The sequence below is a fragment of the Lepidochelys kempii genome, chromosome 2, assembly GCF_965140265.1.
Source record: "Lepidochelys kempii isolate rLepKem1 chromosome 2, rLepKem1.hap2, whole genome shotgun sequence".
Classification (NCBI taxonomy): Eukaryota; Metazoa; Chordata; order Testudines; family Cheloniidae; genus Lepidochelys; species Lepidochelys kempii.
In genome coordinates this window covers 18421322-18440959 of record NC_133257.1, presented here as the reverse complement: position 1 = coordinate 18440959, position 19638 = coordinate 18421322, and the positions used below count along the sequence as shown (strand labels likewise).

The 19638-nt window shown below is 45.3% G+C and overlaps 1 protein-coding gene across 2 annotated transcripts in view; it reads right to left on the bottom strand.

The window, feature by feature from the left end:
- Nucleotides 1-19638, bottom strand: part of ASAP1 (ArfGAP with SH3 domain, ankyrin repeat and PH domain 1) — a 329105-nt gene that overhangs the window by 148425 nt on the left and 161042 nt on the right. For both annotated transcript variants that reach the window (XM_073330123.1, XM_073330124.1), the window contains exon 7: nt 19461-19510. In XM_073330123.1, the coding sequence (XP_073186224.1) occupies nt 19461-19510 (50 nt within the window). The remainder of the gene's footprint in view (nt 1-19460; nt 19511-19638) is intronic.

Genomic DNA, 19638 nt, shown 5'->3' with positions numbered 1-19638 from the left:
TAAGCCTGGGACCAGTCTCCTCAGTTGAAGTCTTTGTCTTCCCAGCATTTTTGTCGTTTCCAGAGTAGGTGAGGGAAGGAGAAAAGCAAAAGCATGATGCCACTGTCCCCTATTTTATATCCTCAGTCTGTGTGTCTGCAAAACACTAGCCCAGACATGTCCTGATGGGCTTTGCTAAGTCACAAAGTTGAGCAATCCCCCATTGTGTGATGCTTGCATACAAGACCAATCTTATTTAATATTTTCATTAATGACAGAACAAAAAATGCAGTATGCTAATAAAATCTGCAAATGACACAAAGTTGGGAGGTACTGCCGATATGGAGGATGACCAGACTATGATACAAGGAGATTTGGATGACCTTAAACGTGAGTAATAGAAATGACATGCAATTTAATATTACAAAGTGCAAGGTCATGCCCTTACGGCAGGGGTGGGAAAACTTTTTGGCCTGAGGGCCACATCTGGGTATGGAAATTGTATGGTGGGCCATGAATGCTCATGAAATTGGGGGTTGGGTGTGGGAGGGGGTGAGGGCTCTGGCTGGGGGTGCGGGCTCTGGGGTGGGTCCAGACATTAGGAGTTCAGGGTGCAGGAGAGGGCTCCGGGCTGGAGCAGGGGGTTGGGATGCAGGAGGGGGTGAGGGCTTCAGCTGGAGGTGCGGGCTCTGGCGGGGGGCCAAGGATGAGGGGTTTGGGGTGTATGAGGGGACTGGAGAAGGAGCAGAGGGGTTTGGAGTATGGGAGGGGGCTCCGGGCTGAGGCGGGGGTACAGGCTCTGAGCTGAGGGTGCGGGTTCCAGGATGGGGCCAGAAATGAGGGATTCAGGGTGCAGGAGAGGGCTCCGGGCTGGAGCAGGGGGTTGGGATGCAGGAGGGGGTGAGGGCTTCAGCTGGAGGTGCGGGCTCTGGCGGGGGGCCAAGGATGAGGGGTTTGGGGTGTATGAGGGGACTGGAGAAGGAGCAGAGGGGTTTGGAGTATGGGAGGGGGCTCCGGGCTGAGGCGGGGGTACAGGCTCTGAGCTGAGGGTGCGGGTTCCAGGATGGGGCCAGAAATGAGGGATTCAGGGTGCAGGAGGTGGCTCTTGGCTGGGGAAGGGGTTTGGGGTGTGGGGGAGGGGGCTCTGAGCTGGAGCTGAGGGGTTTCTTCAGCTATGTTGGCAACAAGAAGAAAGCCAAGGAATGTGTGGGCCCCTTACTGAATGAGGGAGGCAACCTAGTGACAGAGGATGTGGAAAAAGCTAATGTACTCAATGCTTTTTTTGCCTCTGTTTTCACTAACAAGGTCAGCTCCCAGACTGCTGCGCTGGGCATCACAAAATGCGGAAGAGATGGCCAGCCCTCTGTGGAGATAGAGGCGGTTAGGGACTATTTAGAAAAGCTGGACGTGCACAAGTCCATGGGGCCGGACGAGTTGCATCCGAGAGTGCTGAAGGGATTGGCGGCTGTGATTGCAGAGCCACTGGCCATTATCTTTGAAAACTCGTGGCGAACCGGGGAAGTCCCGGATGACTGGAAAAAGGCTAATGTAGTGCCAATCTTTAAAAAAGGGAAGAAGGAAGATCCTGGGAACTACAGGCCAGTCAGCCTCACCTCACTCAGAAAAATCATGGAGCAGGTCCTCAAAGAATCAATCCTGAAGCACTTGCATGAGAGGAAAGTGATCAGGAACAGCCAGCATGGATTCACCAAGGGAAGGTCATGCCTGACTAATCTAATCGCCTTTTATGATGAGATTACTGGTTCTGTGGATGAAGGGAAAGCAGTGGATGTATTGTTTCTTGACTTTAGCAAAGCTTTTGACACGGTCTCCCATAGTATTCTTGTCAGCAAGTTAAGTAAGTATGGGCTGGATGAATGCACTATAAGGTGGGTAGAAAGCTGGCTAGATTGTCGGGCTCAACGGGTAGTGATCAATGGCTCCATGTCTAGTTGGCAGCCGGTATCAAGTGGAGTGCCCCAAGGGTTGGTCCTGGGGCCGGTTTTCTTCAATATCTTCATAAATGATTGGATATTAGAAAAAACTTTTTCACTAAGAGGGTGGTGAAACACTGGAATGCGTTACCTAGGGAGGTGGTAGAATCTCCTTCCTTAGAGGTTTTTAAGGTCAGGCTTGACAAAGCCCTGGCTGGGATTATTTAACTGGGAATTGGTCCTGCTTTGAGCAGGGGGTTGGACTAGATGACCTTCTGGGGTCCCTTCCAACCCTGATATTCTATGATTCTATGATTCTATGAAATGATCTGGAGGATGGTGTGGATTGCACTCTCAGCAAATTTGCGGATGATACTAAACTGGGACGAGTGGTAGATACGCTGGAGGGGAGGGATAGGATACAGAAGGACCTAGACCAATTGGAAGATTGGGCCAAAAGGAATCTGATGAGGTTCAATAAGGATAAGTGCAGGGTCCTGCACTTAGGACGGAAGAACCCAATGCACAGCTACAGACTAGGGACCGAATGGCTAGGCAGCAGTTCTGCGGAAAAGGACCTAGGGGTGACAGTGGACGAGAAGCTGGATATGAGTCAGCAGTGTGCCCTTGTTGCCAAGAAGGCCAATGGCATTTTGGGATGTATAAGTAGGGGCATAGCGAGCAGATCGAGGGACGTGATCGTTCCCCTCTATTCGACATTGGTGAGGCCTCATCTGGAGTACTGTGTCCAGTTTTGGGCCCCACACTTCAAGAAGGATGTGGATAAATTGGAGAGAGTCCAGCGAAGGGCAACAAAAATGATTAGGGGACTGGAACACATGACTTATGAGGAGAGGCTGAGGGAGCTGGGATTGTTTAGCCTGCAGAAGAGAAGAATGAGGGGGGATTTGATAGCTGCTTTCAACTACCTGAAAGGGGGTTCCAAAGAGGATGGCTCTAGACTGTTCTCAATGGTAGCAGATGACAGAACGAGGAGTAATGGTCTCAAGTTGCAGTGGAGGAGGTTTAGATTGGATATTAGGAAAAACTTTTTCACTAAGAGGGTGGTGAAACACTGGAATGCGTTACCTAGGCAGGTGGTAGAATCTCCTTCCTTAGAGGTTTTTAAGGTCAGGCTTGACAAAGCCCTGGCTGGGATGATTTAACTGGGAATTGGTCCTGCTTTGAGCAGGGGGTTGGACTAGATGACCTTCTGGGGTCCCTTCCAACCCTGATATTCTATGATTCTACGGTTTGGAGTGTGGGAGGGGGCTTCGGACTGAGGCAAGGGGGTAGAGTGTGTGTGTGGCGACGATGGCTCCACCTAGGGGTGTGGCTGTGGAGTGGGGCTGGGACTGAGGGGTTTGGGGTCCAGGAGGGTGCTCCGGGCTGGGACTGAGTGGTGTGGGAGGGGGATCAGGGCTGGGGCGGAAAGGGGATCAGGGCTGGGGTAGGGGGTTGGGGCCCAGGAGGAGGTCAGGGGTGCAGGCTCCGGGCGACACTTACCTCAAGCAGCTCCCAGAAATAGCAGTCTGTCTCCCCCCAGCTCCTACGTGGAGGTGCAGGGCCAGCCAGGCTGCTCTGTATGCTGCCCCATCTGTAGGCGCCACCCCTGCAGCTCCCATTGGCCGTAGTTCCCAGCCAATGAGAACTGCAGAGCCGGTGCGTGGGGCAGGGGCAGCATGCGGAGCCCCCAGGCTGCCCCTACATGTAGGAGCTGAAAGGGGGACATGCTGCTGCTTCCGGGAGCCACACGGAGCAGGGCAAGCCCCCAACCCTGCTCCCCAGCTGGAACGCTGGAGCAGGGCAAGCCCCCGACCCCATTCCCTGTCTGGACCTCGAGGGCCAGATTAAAAGGTCTGACAGGCCAAACACTGTCCATGGGCCATAGTTTGCCCAACCCTGCCTTAGGGGATAACAACAAGAATTTTTGCTACGAGCTGGTGACTTATCAGTTAGAAGGAACAGAGGAGGAGAAAAACATGGGTATATTGGTCAATTGCAGGATGACTATAAGCGACCAATGTGATGCAGCCGTGAAAAAGGTTGATGCCATCCTAGGATGCATCAGGCGAGGTACTTCCAGTAGAGATAGGAAAGAGTCATTACCATTGTGTGAGGCACTGGTGAGATCTCATCTGAAATTCTGTGTACATTTATGTTCTCCCATGTTTAAGAAAGATGAATTCACACCGGCACAGAAAAGGACTACCAGGACAAACAGACGAATGGAGAACCTGCCTTATGAGAGGAGACTTAAGGAGCTTGCCTTGTTCAGCCTAACAAAAGGAAGGCAGAAGGGCAATATGATTGGTATTTATTCCTTTGATATATTTATGGAGAGCAGAGAGGGAGAGGAATTGTATAAATTAAGGGCCAATGTTGGCACAAGAACAAACGGATATAAACTGGCCATCAACAAGTTTAGGCTTGGAATTAGACAAAGTTTTCTAACCATCAGAGGAATGAAATTCTGGAACATCCTCACAAGGGGAGCACTGGGGGCAAAAAAACAATCTTGTTTCAAGACTGAGTTTAATAAGTTTATGGAGGGGATGGTATAATAAGGTTGCCTACAATGGCCATATGGCCCATCAGTGACTGATATCAGCAAATAGCTGCAACAGCTGGATTTGAGGAGGGCTCTGAGTAACTACAGAGAATTCTTTTCCAGGTGGCTTCTTGGTGGGTCTTGCCCACATATTCAAGGTCTAACTGATCACCATGTTTGGGGTCAGGGAGGAATTTTTCCCCGGGTCAGATTAGCAGAGACTTGGGACGGGGGGTCGCCTTCCTCTGCAGTGCGGGGCATGGGTCACTTGCTGGTTTGAGCTAGAGTAAATGGTGAATTCTCTGTCATTTGAAGTCTTTACATCAAGATTTGAGGACATCAGTAACACAGCCAGAGATCCTGGTCATTATAGGAGTGGACGGGTAAGTTTCTGTGGGCTATGACATGCAGGAGGTCAGACTAGATGATCGTGATGGTCCCTTCTGGCCTTAAAGCCTGTGAGTCTACAATTGATTCCAGATTCCAGGTAAGTGAGCGGCTGTGGGAATTATGGTCTCCTTGATACTGAATCACCAGAATTTCGTTGCCTCTTGATACAGCTGGTTGGAGCATGCTCCTCCTTGATTGTACACATAATACATTGTTCTGTTACTGTCTGTGAGTATATGAACCACTGTGCCCCAATGTGATCCTGGAAAGTTTGGAAGGCCCTGTGAAGACACTGATATGGTGGGAAGCTTCCTGGTCCAACTACAAACCTTGAATCTTCAATATCCCCAGATGCACTCCCCAGCCTATTGAGAAGGGATCAGTGACTCCAGTCCTGGTTGGAGGAGGAAGAGCAAATCGAATGCCTTGCTCACCACTGCAAGGAATGCAGGATTGAGAGGCACTCTGACAAGCCTGTTCAATGTTTGACAACTCGGGTGACAGACCAACCTCAACCACACCTGAAAGAGACAAAGGCACAGTCTTGCCTTTTTGACTACCTAATTGCATGTGGCCATATGGCCTAGTAACCTTAGACATATATGAACCATATTTGAGGGTTGAGATTGTAGTGTCAGACATGACTAGCAAATTGCTAGAAACTGTTCAGCAGAAATGCTCTCAAACTTGTGGAATCTAGTAGGGCCCCAATGAATTTGATGTTATTATATTAATGTTGACTTCCCTTTGTTCAAGATGAGACCGAGACGACTGAAGATACGTTATGCGAAGTGGACATGAAAGAGGACTTGTTCCTGGAATCTGTCTCTCACAAACCAATCATCCAGGTATGGCAAGATGTGAATTCCTTTCTTTCTGAGGTATGCTGTCACAACAGACATGCATTTGGTAACAACATCTGGATACAAGGACAGGCCAAAGGGAACCACTATGTACTGATGGTGATCTGCTACCACAAACTTTCTTTGGCCCAGGAGAATCACCACGCGGACACAGGCATCCTGAAGAGCCAAAGCAGCAAACCAGTCATTGTGATTTAACATAGGAAGGAGATATGCCAGAGTGACCATATGGAAAGTCATGTATCTGATGTACTTGTTGAGGCCATGGAGACTGAGACTAGGTCTCATCCCTATCTTGGATTTGGGGACCAGGAAATACCGGGAATAAAATCCTCCCCCCTGATGCTGTAGAGGGACCTCCTCTATAGGTCTCAGGGTAAGCGAAGTCTGGACCAGCTGAAGGAACAGTGGCTCATGAGAGGGATGCCTGAAGAGGGACTGGTGAGGGGGATGCACAGGCACTGAATGTCATAAACCAATCTCAAGGTACTTAAACACATTTGTCCATAGTTAGTGCATCCCAAGCACTGTACAAGTGAGACAGCCCATCCCCGAACTCAGGAGATGGAGGCATGGAGGTCATGACTGGAATGTTGTCCTGGATCTGAAAGTCAAACTGGTTGCTTATTTGATGATGGTGGAGGACAAGCTGTCTGTTTAAAGTTAGACCCAGAAGACCTCCTCTGCGATTTATGTCCTTTCCAGGAGAAGTCCTGCTGTCTAATAATGAAGGCCATCTGCCGGAAAAACCTTGTGAGCGGTATTGCTGCTGTTGCAGAAAGGCCCCACAATGAGAGCTCCTGGTGGCTGGGGTATGAACCCCCAACAAACAAAGTAGCCTGTACATTTTTAAAGCAATGTAAGGTCTCATTGGTTTTCTCCCAAAAACAAAAAACCACCAAAGGGCAAGTCCTCTACACTCAGCTGAAGATCCAGAGCTATGCCAGAATTTTGCAACCATGAGGCCCATCCCATGGTTCCAGCTGATGCCACAACTCTGGATGAAGCATCTGCCACATCCAGAGCTGACTTCAATGACATTTTGGCCACGCAACGGCCCTGCCACATCCAGAGCTGACTTCAATGACATTTTGGCCACTCAACGGCCCTCCTTAATTAATGTCTTAAACTCTACACTGGAGGATTCTGGCAACTTATCCATGAACTTAGACACACAATCCCAAATAAGGAAGTCATATTTGGATAACAGTACCTGTTGGTTTGCAATGTGCATCTGTAAAAAAAACTGTGTAAATTGTTTTTCCCCGTAAAGTCCAGCTCTTAGACTCTTTGTCCTTAAGAGTGGTCTTATACCTTTCCTGTTGTAATCTGTCACTCACCACTGTTATCACGAGGGAGAGTTAGGAGCTGGATGGGTTTAAAAGCCCTTCATAGAAATATACAATCTTTTCTCAGAACACTTTGGTGTAGAAAGTAACAAAGCTGGGGTACTCTCTGAGGGCTTTGAAGGCTCCAAGGGAGCTTCATTTATCGGGAAGGCCATTCTCCCTGGTGCTGATGACTGGAGATTATTCAACAACGTTGTGTATTCTCTTGCACAAACAGCCTGAATGCTCAAGGCAGAGGTCACACACCTGAGAAGGTCCTGGTATGACTTGAAATCCTTGGGCACATGTGAAGAAGAGTCTGGTACCATTGAGTTGTCTGGTGATGAAAAAGGGCCAGTGGAGGATCCTGAGGGGGAAACTGGTTCCTGTGCAAGAGCATCAGGTTGAACTGGCTCAGAAGGGATGCCTTCAGACCGTACCTGCAACAGAAGTGGCTCGAGAACAGAAATTGCAACTGGGATCAGTGATCTTGCCCTGGACTGGAACTGTAGACTGAGGAATATCCCAAGAGTTTCAAGGAGACCACTGAGAATAAGGGAAAAGCATTGCTGGCCAGTAGGTTCCGAGTCAGGAGCACTTATCCCTAGTGCAGAAACAGTGCCAATCTCAGTACTAAAGATGTCTTGAAGACTTCCAAGAGCAATGCTTTGAACATGAGGGAAGGGCAGAAGATGTCCCTGAACTGGATCTCAGCAAGCCCAGGAAATCATCCTGTGATAGCAGAGGAGCCACCTCAGAGAGGACAAACAAATGATCAGATTTGTCCAAAGCCCAATACAGGGATGGCATCAGTACTTAAGATGAATGACAGGTTTCAGAGTAACAGCCGTGTTAGTCTGTATTCGCAAAAAGAAAAGGAGTACTTGTGGCACCTTAGAGACTAACCAATTTATTTGAGTATGTCGGATGCAATATGCATCCGATGAAGTGAGCTGTAGCTCACGAAAGCTCATACTCAAATAAATTGGTTAGTCTCTAAGGTGCCACAAGTACTCCTTTTCTTTTTGAAGATGAATGAGTAGCTGATGCCTTTGATGCCAGATGAGGCATCACATTTCTAAAAGGCTCCGGAAAAAAGGACAGTGCCGGAGCTGAGGAAACTGATGATAGGGTCTATAATAGAGATATCACTGGTGCTGAAGATAGCACTGCACTGATGAACTCCCAGTACCATAAAGGAAGTTAACTGCAACTCTGCACTCTGAGTCTCAGGTGATGCGGACTATGGTGCTGACGAATGAGACAACTCTGCGACCAGCCCAGACAGTGCCAAGGGCACAGAGAAGGAAGAAGCCACAGCAGCTGAGTGCTTCTGAACTGCTGGGGAATTAGGGATGCAGAGCAGGTTTGACATCACCTGGTATGCCAGTGTATTAGAGACAACAGACACCCCATGGCCAGAACTAGAGTCAACAGTATGATATCCATCTAGTCCTGATGCGCAACCAGGGAGCAGTTAGATGGCTCAGCTCCACTTTACATTCTGGAGGAGTAACGGTGCTGATCAGCACTCCTCCGAGAAGACAACAAGGAACATTTCTGATCCCCGTAGTCGTCTTGGTTCATCTTGTGGGTCCTCTTCCTCGGAGGACCAGAGGAAGGAGAACTGTCTTTCTTCCTCCTAGGGGAAGCATCAGACCTTGCACCCAGAGTAACATCTCATGCCGGCTCCAAAGGGGATTACGACATCAGATCAGTGAAGGTCCCCAGTGCTGAAGCAGGCCTCATAGCTTATTCCAAAAGGTACTGCCTTAAGCAGAAGTTCCTTGTCACCTGCATTCTCTTCTTGAATGATTTGCAGACAGAATACTATTCTTTAAAGTGCCCTTCTCCCCAGAACAAGCATCACGTGTGGGGGTCATTCTTGGGGATAGCTATCCCACACAACAGACAATGCTTAAAATGCCCAGGAGGGCACTCACCAAGATAAGTATCTAATCTAACTAAATACTACAAACTAAACCTAAGAGTACTACAAAACTACACTACATATATGAATGAACACATATATACAAAGAACTCCCAGAAAACTGAGGAGCAGAAGTGAGATAAATCACCACGAGATATTGTGACTCTAGCCACTGGCAGTGAGAAGGAACTGAAGGGGATCAGTATAGTGTTGCCCTTAAATAACTAGGGGAGGGGCTAGAGCCACTTCGCACAAGCACCCCCTCGCCCACAAGGGCACTGCTTGACAAAGTTCTCCAGCTTTGGTGCACTGGAAGCCTGCACACGTGAATGGAATGAATACATGTCTGCAACTACTCAAAGAAAACAAGAGAGTCTGCACTCTTAGTCAAACATTCTGCATACTCTAAATTGGGAACTCACAGCTACTAAATAATTGCTGTATGAAACTTGTCTCCAGACAAGTCTGTAAATATGACATGACTGCAACTGGCTACCTTCTCCAGAAAAGAAAATACCCCAAACCAAGAATTTGAAGTGCTAAAACTAAAGGCTGGGATTAGGAGGCCTGCCTTGGACCTCTTGGGTAGTTTTAGAGGGTCTCAGTGCATCTCTTTTGCAGTTTATATATAGTCCATTGTATGCAAATCTAGTTTCCCAATACAAAGCAACAAAATTTGAGTAGACATCTGCTTTCCTTCTCAATAATCTGTCATCCTCTCTTGACACATTTAAAGAACATTAGCTGAACTTTTGGAAACCTTTAAAAATGTCTGGCAAAGCATTAAGCTTGTGTGTTTCTTGGGCTGGTGCCATATCAGTACAAAAAGAGTTTTGCTTTCTGAAGATCAGAACTTTATGATAACTGAATGCTTCCCAATTGACCAGTTTACCCACCTGCAAAAACTGATCCCTCCTACATTTTGGAAAATGTCCATACTATTGACATATCCATAACTGTTCTTATCTCTTATTTCCTTAAAAGTGTGCTTTTTGATGGATTTTTTAAAAAGAAAATTATGGTTTTAGTAGACAGAGTACAGTACTTTGAAGTTCTAATCCTGGCTCTGATCATAACTCCCTCTTTGGCCTTTGGCAAATTACTTAAAATGTGATTCTTCTCTGAAAAGTCTAACATGACACCATGTTCCATTTTTGTCTTAATGAATTCAGATAAACTTTATTCAAATTTTAAGTGGAAAACTGTTTCAAAAGAGAAAGTCACTCATCTTGTGCAGTAACTGGGGTTCATCAAGATGGTTGTCCCTGTGGCTGCTCTACTTTAGGTGTCTTGATGCCCTGCACTTGTAATAGGAGATTTGTGGTAGCAGTGCCCGGTTGAGCCACACATGCACCGTAGCCATCTCACACTGCTCCGAGTGGTTACACAGTAGTGTGCAGCCAACCGTCCCTCTGTTCCTTCTCTATCCCAGAGAATCTACATGAAACTCTGGAGTAGAGGGGAGGAGGGTGAGTACTAGAGCACCCACATGGACAACCATCTTGAAGAACCTCAGTTACCGCACAACCTCTTCTTCAAGGAGTGTCCCTGTGGGTGCTCCACTTTAGGTGACTGTTGAAGTAGTGCCCCTCAGTGCGAGGGCGGGGGGCAGAGGGGAAGGAGGGGGCCTTCGGAGTTGCTCTATTGATGGTGGATAACACCATGAGAGTCCAAAGTGGACAACTGATGCTGATTGTTGCTCTATAACATAGTATTTAGTGAAAGTATGGACTGATGTCCAGGTAGCTGCTCTACAAATGTTAGCGACAGGAACATTATTGAGAAAGGGCACAGATGCTGACAGTGCTCTGGTGGAGTGTGTATGAATTCCTGCTGGAGGTTGTAGCTTGTTGTATTGGTAGCACAACAGGATACATCCTGATATCCACTTGGACAGTCTTTGTTTTGAGATGGTTGTTTGATCCTTCAAGTGTTCTGTTATAGAAACAAATAGTCTGTGATTTTCTAAATGTTTTTGTTCTTTCAGTGTAGAAAGCTAATGCTCTGAAAACAACCAGTGTGTGAAGTCTCCTTCCTGTCCGCATGTAGCTTTGGAAAAAACACAGGTAAATAAATGGGTTGGTTCAAATGAAAGGGGGAGGCCACTTTGGGTAGGAACTTGGGATGCGGTTGTAGAGTTACTTTATCTTTAAATAATCTTGTATAAGGTCAGTTTGCCATTAAGGCACCTAATTCTCCACACCCATTTGGCAAACATGATGGCAATGAGGAAAGCCACTTTCATGGATAAATACAACAAAGAGCAGGCTGCAAGGGGTCAACGGCTTTCCCATGAGTCCGCACAGAACAAGGTTGAGGTCCCACATGGATGTAGGGTTTCTTATTGTGGGGTAAGTGTTTTCAATGCCTTTAAGGAAACATTTAATGGTTGGGCGAACAAAGTGACTCTGTCCACCCTGTCGTGCAAGGATGTAATAGCAGCAAAGTATACTCTGATGGAACTAGTGGATAGCCCTGATTTTTTAAGTTCCAGTATATAGTCCAGGATCCTCGGCAGGGGGGACAATTGTGGTAAGATCTGTTTATCTTGGCACCAGGTGCTGAATCGTTTCCACTTATGAATATCTTTCTTTCTTGTACTTGCTCTCTGACTGTTCAGTAATATATCTTTTACTTCCTCTGAACAGACCTCCTCAACCCCAGTCAGGCACGGATTAGCCAGGCCTTGAGGTGGAGTACTGCGAGATTGGGATATGGACGCGTCCTGCATTTTGTGACAGAAGGTGAGAGAAGGGTTCAAGGCAGTTTCATCGCCATCTGAAGCAGGTATGGGAACCATGTTTGTCTGGGCCATGTAGGTGCTATGAGAATGACCCTGGATTTGTCCTGCTCGATCTTGTGAATGACTCAGCTTAGAAGTGGGGTGAGAGGAAATGCATACATAAGTGGTGCATCCCATTTTATGTGGAGAATGTCTCTTAGAGAGTGATGTCCCAATCCCACCCTGAAGCAATATGGGCACTTGGCATTCTGAGCTGTTGCAAACAGATCTATGGTGGGGAACCCCCACATGGACTTTAGAATTCTGGGATCCATCTCCCATTCATAGGTTTGAGAGAAGTCCCTGCTTCGGACATCCACTGTTGTATTCCAACATCACAGAAGATAGGATGCCAATATCTCTATGTTGTTAGTGATGCACCAATTCCAAAGTCATATTGCCTCTGTATATAGAGAGAATGATCATGCTCCCCCTTGGTGATTTATGTAAAACTTGCACGCTATATTGTGTGTGAGGGTCTTGATGGCATTGTTTTTGATTAGAGGGAAAAAGTGGTTGCATGCATTTTGGACTGCCCTTAGCTCCAGTATGTTTATGTGCAGGTTGGACTCCGCTGGGGATCAGTGGCCTTGGACCATATTGTTGAGTAGATCTACCCCCCCAACCTATTAGGGAAGCATCTGTTGTGATTATCATTGTTGGAGTTCTTTGTAGAAAGGGGATTCTTGAACAGTTGTTCTTTGGCTGTGTCCACCATGTTAGAGAGTCTTTTACTCTGCGTGGCACTGTGAGGCATCTGTTGAGAAAGTGTCTCTGCGGCATATACACTGTTCGAAGCCACGGCTGCAAGCATCTCATGTGGAGTCTGGCATGTTTGACAACAAACGTTGTTGCTGACATATTCCCCAAGAGTTATAAGCATGTTCTGGCGAATGTCTGTGGGTTGTGCATCAGAATCAAAATTAGATTGACCAGTGTGAGGAAGCGTTGTTGGGGTGGTGTTGCTGTTGCTGTCAGGAAGTTGAGGCAGGCTCCTATGAATTCCAACTTTTGGACAGGAACCAGTGTGGACTTTTGTGCATTTATTTACAACTCTAGGTTTGTGAAAAGGGTTATCATGCTCTGTGTGGCATTTATTGCTTCTTGCTGTGTTGGTGCCCTTATGAGGCAGTCATCCAAGTATGGAAATATCATTACTCCACGTCTGCGGAGGTGAGCTGCCACGACAGCAAGAACTTTGGCAAAAACCCTCGGAACAGTGGATAGCACAAAGGGTAGTACTCTGTATTGCAAGTGTTGTTTCCCTAGAATGAATCTCAGGAATCTTCTGGGTATATGGTAATATAGAAATATGCGTCCTGGAGGTGGGGGGTCAAGAGCCAATCTCCCTTCTCTAGTGCTGGATTTATTGTAGGTAGAGTCACCATTTTGAAACGTTGTGTTCTTATTAATTTGTTGAGTTTGCATAGATCCAGTATGGGTCTCCACCCACCAGTCTTTTTCTGAGTTAGAAAATAGTGTGAATAAAAACCTCTCCCCTTTTGCTGCAATGGTACGGATTCCACAGCACTTAATTGTACGAGGTGGTTTATTTCTTGTTGCAGCAGGTGCTCGTGACAGGGGTCCCTGAAGAGAGATGGGGCAGAGGGGTGGGTCGGAGGGATAGAAATAAAGGGGATAGAATAACCCTTTTGGATAATCTCTAAAACCCATTTGTCTGTTGTGATGGTATTCCAGATTGGGTAAAATGGTGACAAGGCGGTCTCTGAATGGATGGGGTACCATTTCTACTTCCAGAGTTCGAGAGTGTGGTGGTCTTGTGCCCTCAACCACACCTTCAAAATTGTTGTCTGGAGATGGGATTGTTGAGATGTCGAAGGTTGATCTTGGTTCTGCCGACATCTGTTCTGTCTTTGTTTACACCGTTGGTCGTACTGAGTGTGGGGTTGAGAGTATGGAGTTGACCGGAATCTGACTGTAAACCCTGCTGTTTCTTTTTGTTTGCAGGTACATAAATGCCCGGAGGGTTTTTAAAGTTCCCCTAGAGTCTTTTTAGAGTGCGTAGTGACACATCAGTTTTGTTTCTGAATAGTTTTTGACCCTCGAAGGGTAAGTCCTTGACCATTGCCTGGACCTCCCTTGGGAACCCGGAGATATGGAGCCAACATGCATGGTGCATGACCACAGATGTCGCAATGGATCGGCCATGACTGCAGAGTCCAGGGAAGCCTGTAGGGCTGTCCTGCTGATAAGAGACCCTTTGGAAATGTTCGCCTTGTATTGTTTTTTGCCCTCTGGAAAATTTTCAATAAATTCAGACATTTTGGAGAACATATTGCATACGTATATTGCCAGCAGGGCCACATAATTGGCTATGCGGAATTAAATGTAGCAGAGGAATAGGCTTTTCGTCCAAAAAACCTTTTCCAATCCCTATCATATGGGGTCATTCTGGACTGGTGTTGTTTTCCCCTTTTGGTTGACCACTTCTACTATTAAATAGTTTGGTGCGGGGTGTGCAGATAAAAACTCAGCCCCTTTAGCTGGCACATAATATTTTTGGTCAGACCTCTTACATAAGGGTATTGCTATAGCCGGTGTCTGACAGATTATTTTTGCAGGCTTCATGATAGTATCATTAACTGGCAGGGCTATCTTTGCTGCTCCGGATGTCTGAAGTATGTCCGTGAGATTATGTTGGGCTTTTGATAGTTGTTCTAACAAAATGTCTAGAAATTCAGCTACCCTTTTGAAGAGGTCCTGAAAGGATTTGAAATCATCCCCTGTAGTGGTGGGTGGTAGCATTATGGTTTTGTTCGGTGAAGAAGATGAGAGGTGAGTAGGTGGCGAAGTGTCATGTTCAGCTCTGTCCTCAGGTTCCTCAGTCTCTTCCTCTTGTGTTTCTGAGGGTGCTAGGACAGTTAGTGAAGGGAAGCATGTTGTTTTGGACCTAGGACGGCTCGGGTCCTGTGGTGTTGGGACCTATACATTGTCCATGGATCCCAGTATGGCCAAACCAGTTAGGTGGGAATGGTATGGGAGGCAGTGCCCATGGGTGACTATACCAGCCTCACATATCTATAGGTGGTTGGTGGTGAGATGGTCCAGGCTTGGGTGAGGAGTGGCAAAGAGTATATATTACTGCAGCATCCTCTTCCTCATCACTGGAGATAGGAGGGGCTGATCTACAATGAGTATTCAGCTGACTTGGTACCAATCTGGATGGGGTACCCTCGGTACCGAGTAGAGGAGATTCAGGCGTTGAGGCCACTATCGTGTCTGCATGTCTCATGAATTGCTGCAGAACCGTGAGGCTCTGTGCTGGAGACTGCATTACGGATGGCCCAGGAGTATGAGTTGCAGCTGCCGGTGCCAAGAATTTAGAGCTGTGAGATATACGTACAGCAGGTGGCACCACTGTACTGCTCAGTGCTGAGGTTTTCTTCGGCTCCATGGGTGCCGAGCTGAAAGGTTTCACTTTACTGTGTGAACCTCCATTTGAGCTTGCCCATATAGGGTCTTTAGTTTTTCTAGAACTCTCGGTACTGGACGTTCCCTGTGCCGCACAGTCTGGCGCTCTTGATGCTGTCAGTACTGGGGCAGATTTTTCAATTGGAGATTGCTTTTTCTTAGGCGATTCTCGGCACAAGGATGTCTGCGACCACTTTTTGGTAGTCTTTCTTGGAACAAGAAAAGGAGTACTTGTGGCACTTGAGAGACTAACAAATTTATTTGAGCATAAGCTTTCGTGAGCTACAGCTCATTTAATCGGAACAGGCTCCTTGGCAGCCGTTGTTGAAGCAGAACCCCTGTCAGAAGCTGCTGCTGGGGGCGGCCATTGGCCAGTGGGTGGTCCTGGACTTGGGGTCGGAGGCTGGCCTGTGGGATTTCTCTATCATGAGGGGCTTAAGCTGGAGATCCCTGGCTTTTCTTGCCCTGGTTGTCAGCTTTCTGCAGTGTGGGCACTTTTGAATAATGTAAGTCTCACCGAGGCAGCGGACACACTGTGTGTGGCTGTCAGAGACCAGTATGTAGAGTCTGCAAGTCAGACAGCATTTAAAGCTAGGTGAGCTGGGCATGCCTGAGAGCGTCGGTCTCTTAAAGAAAAAAAACAGGGATAAACCCTGTTTGAGGCTATAGCTGTCTGCCTCATGGAGAAACAGGAGTAGATAGGGAAGGTAAAAGGAAAAAAAAATTTTTGAATGAAATAGAAGAAATTATAGTAAGGCAAAGGGATAGGGTAGCTAACTACAGCTAAACTAACAGTACCAAGAAACAACTACGGACTATCTTCTATTAATCCTATAGGAGGTAAGAGAGGGCCCTGCTGATCACTCCAACTCAAGACAAAGGCAGTAGAGAAGGAACTGAAGGACAGTTGGCTGCGCACCGCTATTTAACCGCTCGAAGCGGTGTGAGACGGCTACAGCGCGTGCATGGCCCAACTGGGCACTGCTACCACAAATCTCCGATTACAAGCGCAGGGCATCAAGACACAAAATAGAGCACCCACAGGGACACTCCTCGAAGAAGTAGAAAGATATTTTTCTGTCAGCCCTGGAAACTCAGCTTAGGATCTGATAGACAAACTGGGTTCTGTTTGTCTTATGCATCACCAGAAAAGTTTCTATACACCAAATTCTGCTCTTAGTGACACCTGCACAACCCAAATGGCCTTAGCGGAATTCCACAGGTATCACGAAATGTAGAAGTTGACCCAGCAATTGCAAATGTATACAATCAGCTATTCCACTGAAAATGCACGGGCCAGAGAAATACTTAACATATTTATGGAAGAATGAGCCACAGCTCTCCAGAGCTAGCAAGAATAAAAAGTAATTTCATATACAGATGTGACTGAATACACACAGTTTATTAAAAAGATGCCATTTTTTACTTGGACATGAATCCTTTTGCCTTTGATTCCTCTGGAAGATGGGAATATTTATTTATTAATTTACAAGGACTAATATTTGTAATGAGACTTGAATGTGAAAATATCTGTGTTTAGTGCTAAAATTATATAGTTATGATTAATAAAAATCAATCACTCTTATTGGTCTGACTTTTCTTTCCTTTTTATTTTTTCTGCTTACATATAACTATAGATAGAGAGCAAGGCAAATAATGTGATGAATAGGAGAAACGTAAGTAATGAGACAGATAAACAGAGTAATAAAGCTTCCCTAAATCACATTATTATTCCCCACATGAAATATACACTAATTATCGTAAATGAAATCACCACTGCTGACATTTATCCAAAATAATATTGTGACAGGTTCGGTCACAGAGGATCCCCTTGGGACTGTCACCTGATGTGCTGAAATTGCCTCTGAGCTGATTTTCCCTTCCAGCTTGGGACTCCAGAACCCTGCCTTGTTGAGCCAGACACACTAGCCTGCTGCAACACAGACCCAGGGTCTAGGCCATGCCCCCAAAAATGCAGACTTTACCTAAAAATAGCTCAGCAGGTTACCTGTCTCTAGCACCCAGACACCCAGCTCCCAATGGGATCCAAACCCCAAATAAATCCATTTTACTCTGTATAAAGCTTATACAGGGTAAACTCAAATTGTTTGCCCTCTATATCACTGATAGAGAGATATGCTCATCTGTTTGGTCCCCCAGGTATTAATCACTTACTCTGGGTTTATTAATAAACAAAAGTGATTTTATTAAGGATAAAAAGTAGGATTTAAGGGGTTTCAAGTAATAACAGACAGAACAAAGTAAGTCACAAAGCAAAATAAAACAAAATATGCAAGTCTAAGCTTAATACATTAGGAAACTGACTACAGGTAATATCTCACACTCAAAGATGTTCCAATAAGTTTCTTTCACAGAATAGACTCCTTCGTAGTCTGGGTACAATCCTTTCCCCTGGTACAGTCTTTGTTAGATGCAGCAGACATCTCAGGTAGTAAGCAGGGTTTTTTCCATGACTGGCAGCCCCTTTTGTCCTGCTCCACCCCCTTTTATAGCTTTGGCATAAGGCAGGAATCTTTTGTCTGTGCTTGTCCCCACATCCGCCTCTTCAGTGGAAAAGTATAAGGATTAAGATGGATTCCAGTGCCATGTGACATGGTCACATGTCACTGTAAAACCCCTAGTCTCCATTCTTCCAAGGTTGGCCCACATGTACACAGGAAGGTTTGCAGGTAAATAAACCATTTACAACCAATTGTCCTAGTGAATGGGAGCCATCAAGATTCTAAACCACCATTAATGGCCCACACTTTGCATAATTACAATAGGACCTCAGAGTTATACTTCATATTTCTAGCTTCAGATACAAGAATGATACATGCATACAAATAGGAGGAATATATTCAGAAGGTTATAACCTTTGTTATGATACCGTACAAGAGTCCTTTTGCATAAAGCATATTCCAGTTACATCATATTCACACATTAGCATGTTTCCATAAAACAAATGGAGTGAAACATCAAATATTTTTAAAATTTATATCACTTATCCAACCATCCTTTTAATCTTGTCCCAGTGTCTACAGCCACACTCAGTAAGAGTCACTGAATTTTTAATGACAGGTTTCAGAGTAACAGCCGTGTTAGTCTGTATTCGCAAAAAGAAAAGGAGTACTTGTGGCACCTTAGAGACTAACCAATTTATTTGAGCATGAGCTTTCGTGAGCTACAGCTCACTTCATCGGATGCATACCGTAGAAACTGCAGCAGACTTTATATATACACAGAGAATATGAAACAATACCTCCTCCCACCCCACTGTCCTGCTGGTAATAGCTTAAGGTGCCACAAGTACTCCTTTTCTTTTTGAATTTTTAATATAACACTCCAAAATCTAATGCCAATCTAGAACTCACTTCCATCAAGTCTTCCTTTGAATGGACTGTAACAGATTATCATGGGTCCAGATGCCTGAATTATGCACCAAGGGATGGGTCAGAAATAAAACTACTACCACACATTGAGTTAGGGGCATTATGAACTGAAGCTTCCCAGAGCGATACATGATTTCTCCTTGTAAACTTATTTAAAATTAGTTTTTCATCACAACTAGTCTACACACATAAAAATATTGCAAATGTATGGTTTAGTAATATATTGTATTTTTCATTTCTGACTATTCATCACTTCTTATAACTAATATTCCTTCTGTATACACAGACTATTTTATTCTATTATATACTGCTTAAGACTAGAGCGCGTGAGCAGCTGTTTTAAGATTTTTTTAATCTATAAAACCTGTGTCACATGTCCACAGAAGTTTTATTGTATCTGTAATGTCTAGATATTATATGTATGGTGTATAGCTTGTATGTCTGTATACCAAATAAAAATGTACAGTCCCAACTAGAAAATTAATCGTTTGATCAGCAACCCAGTCTTCTTCCTTATTCCAGAGGAATATTAGGCATAAGGTTTAACTCTTCAATAGAATACACAAAAGCTTGAATTTCCATTAACACTGAAGGTTATATATCTAACGTGATGTTCATGGCATTGAGAATAAGCCCATTCTTAATCCTTCATCTTTACAGATTCATCAATGGTAACAATGAACAGTTCTGAACCAGAATGAAAATCCAAAAATGTTACTGACCTGCTAAATAAGTCTGAGTCATCTACCGAAACAAAGATAAATGACAGGTATTCTCAGTATCCTAATAATCAAGGTTAGAATGTAAAAGGTTTTCCTTCTCTGACATTAAAGTGTTTTCTCTCTTTGTATGAATTATGACAAAATGAAGAATACTTACAATTTGGTCTCATAATCCTTCCAGGCTTTGTCAAAAGGCTTTTTAAGATCCTTAGGAAACAGAAAATGCACTTAAAATAGGTTTAAACACTTTTAAATTGTAGGTTTAAAATTAAGATATCATTCCAAAAATCATAAACGGCATTTTAAAAAGTCTTTTCTTTTAAATCTTTTCAAAT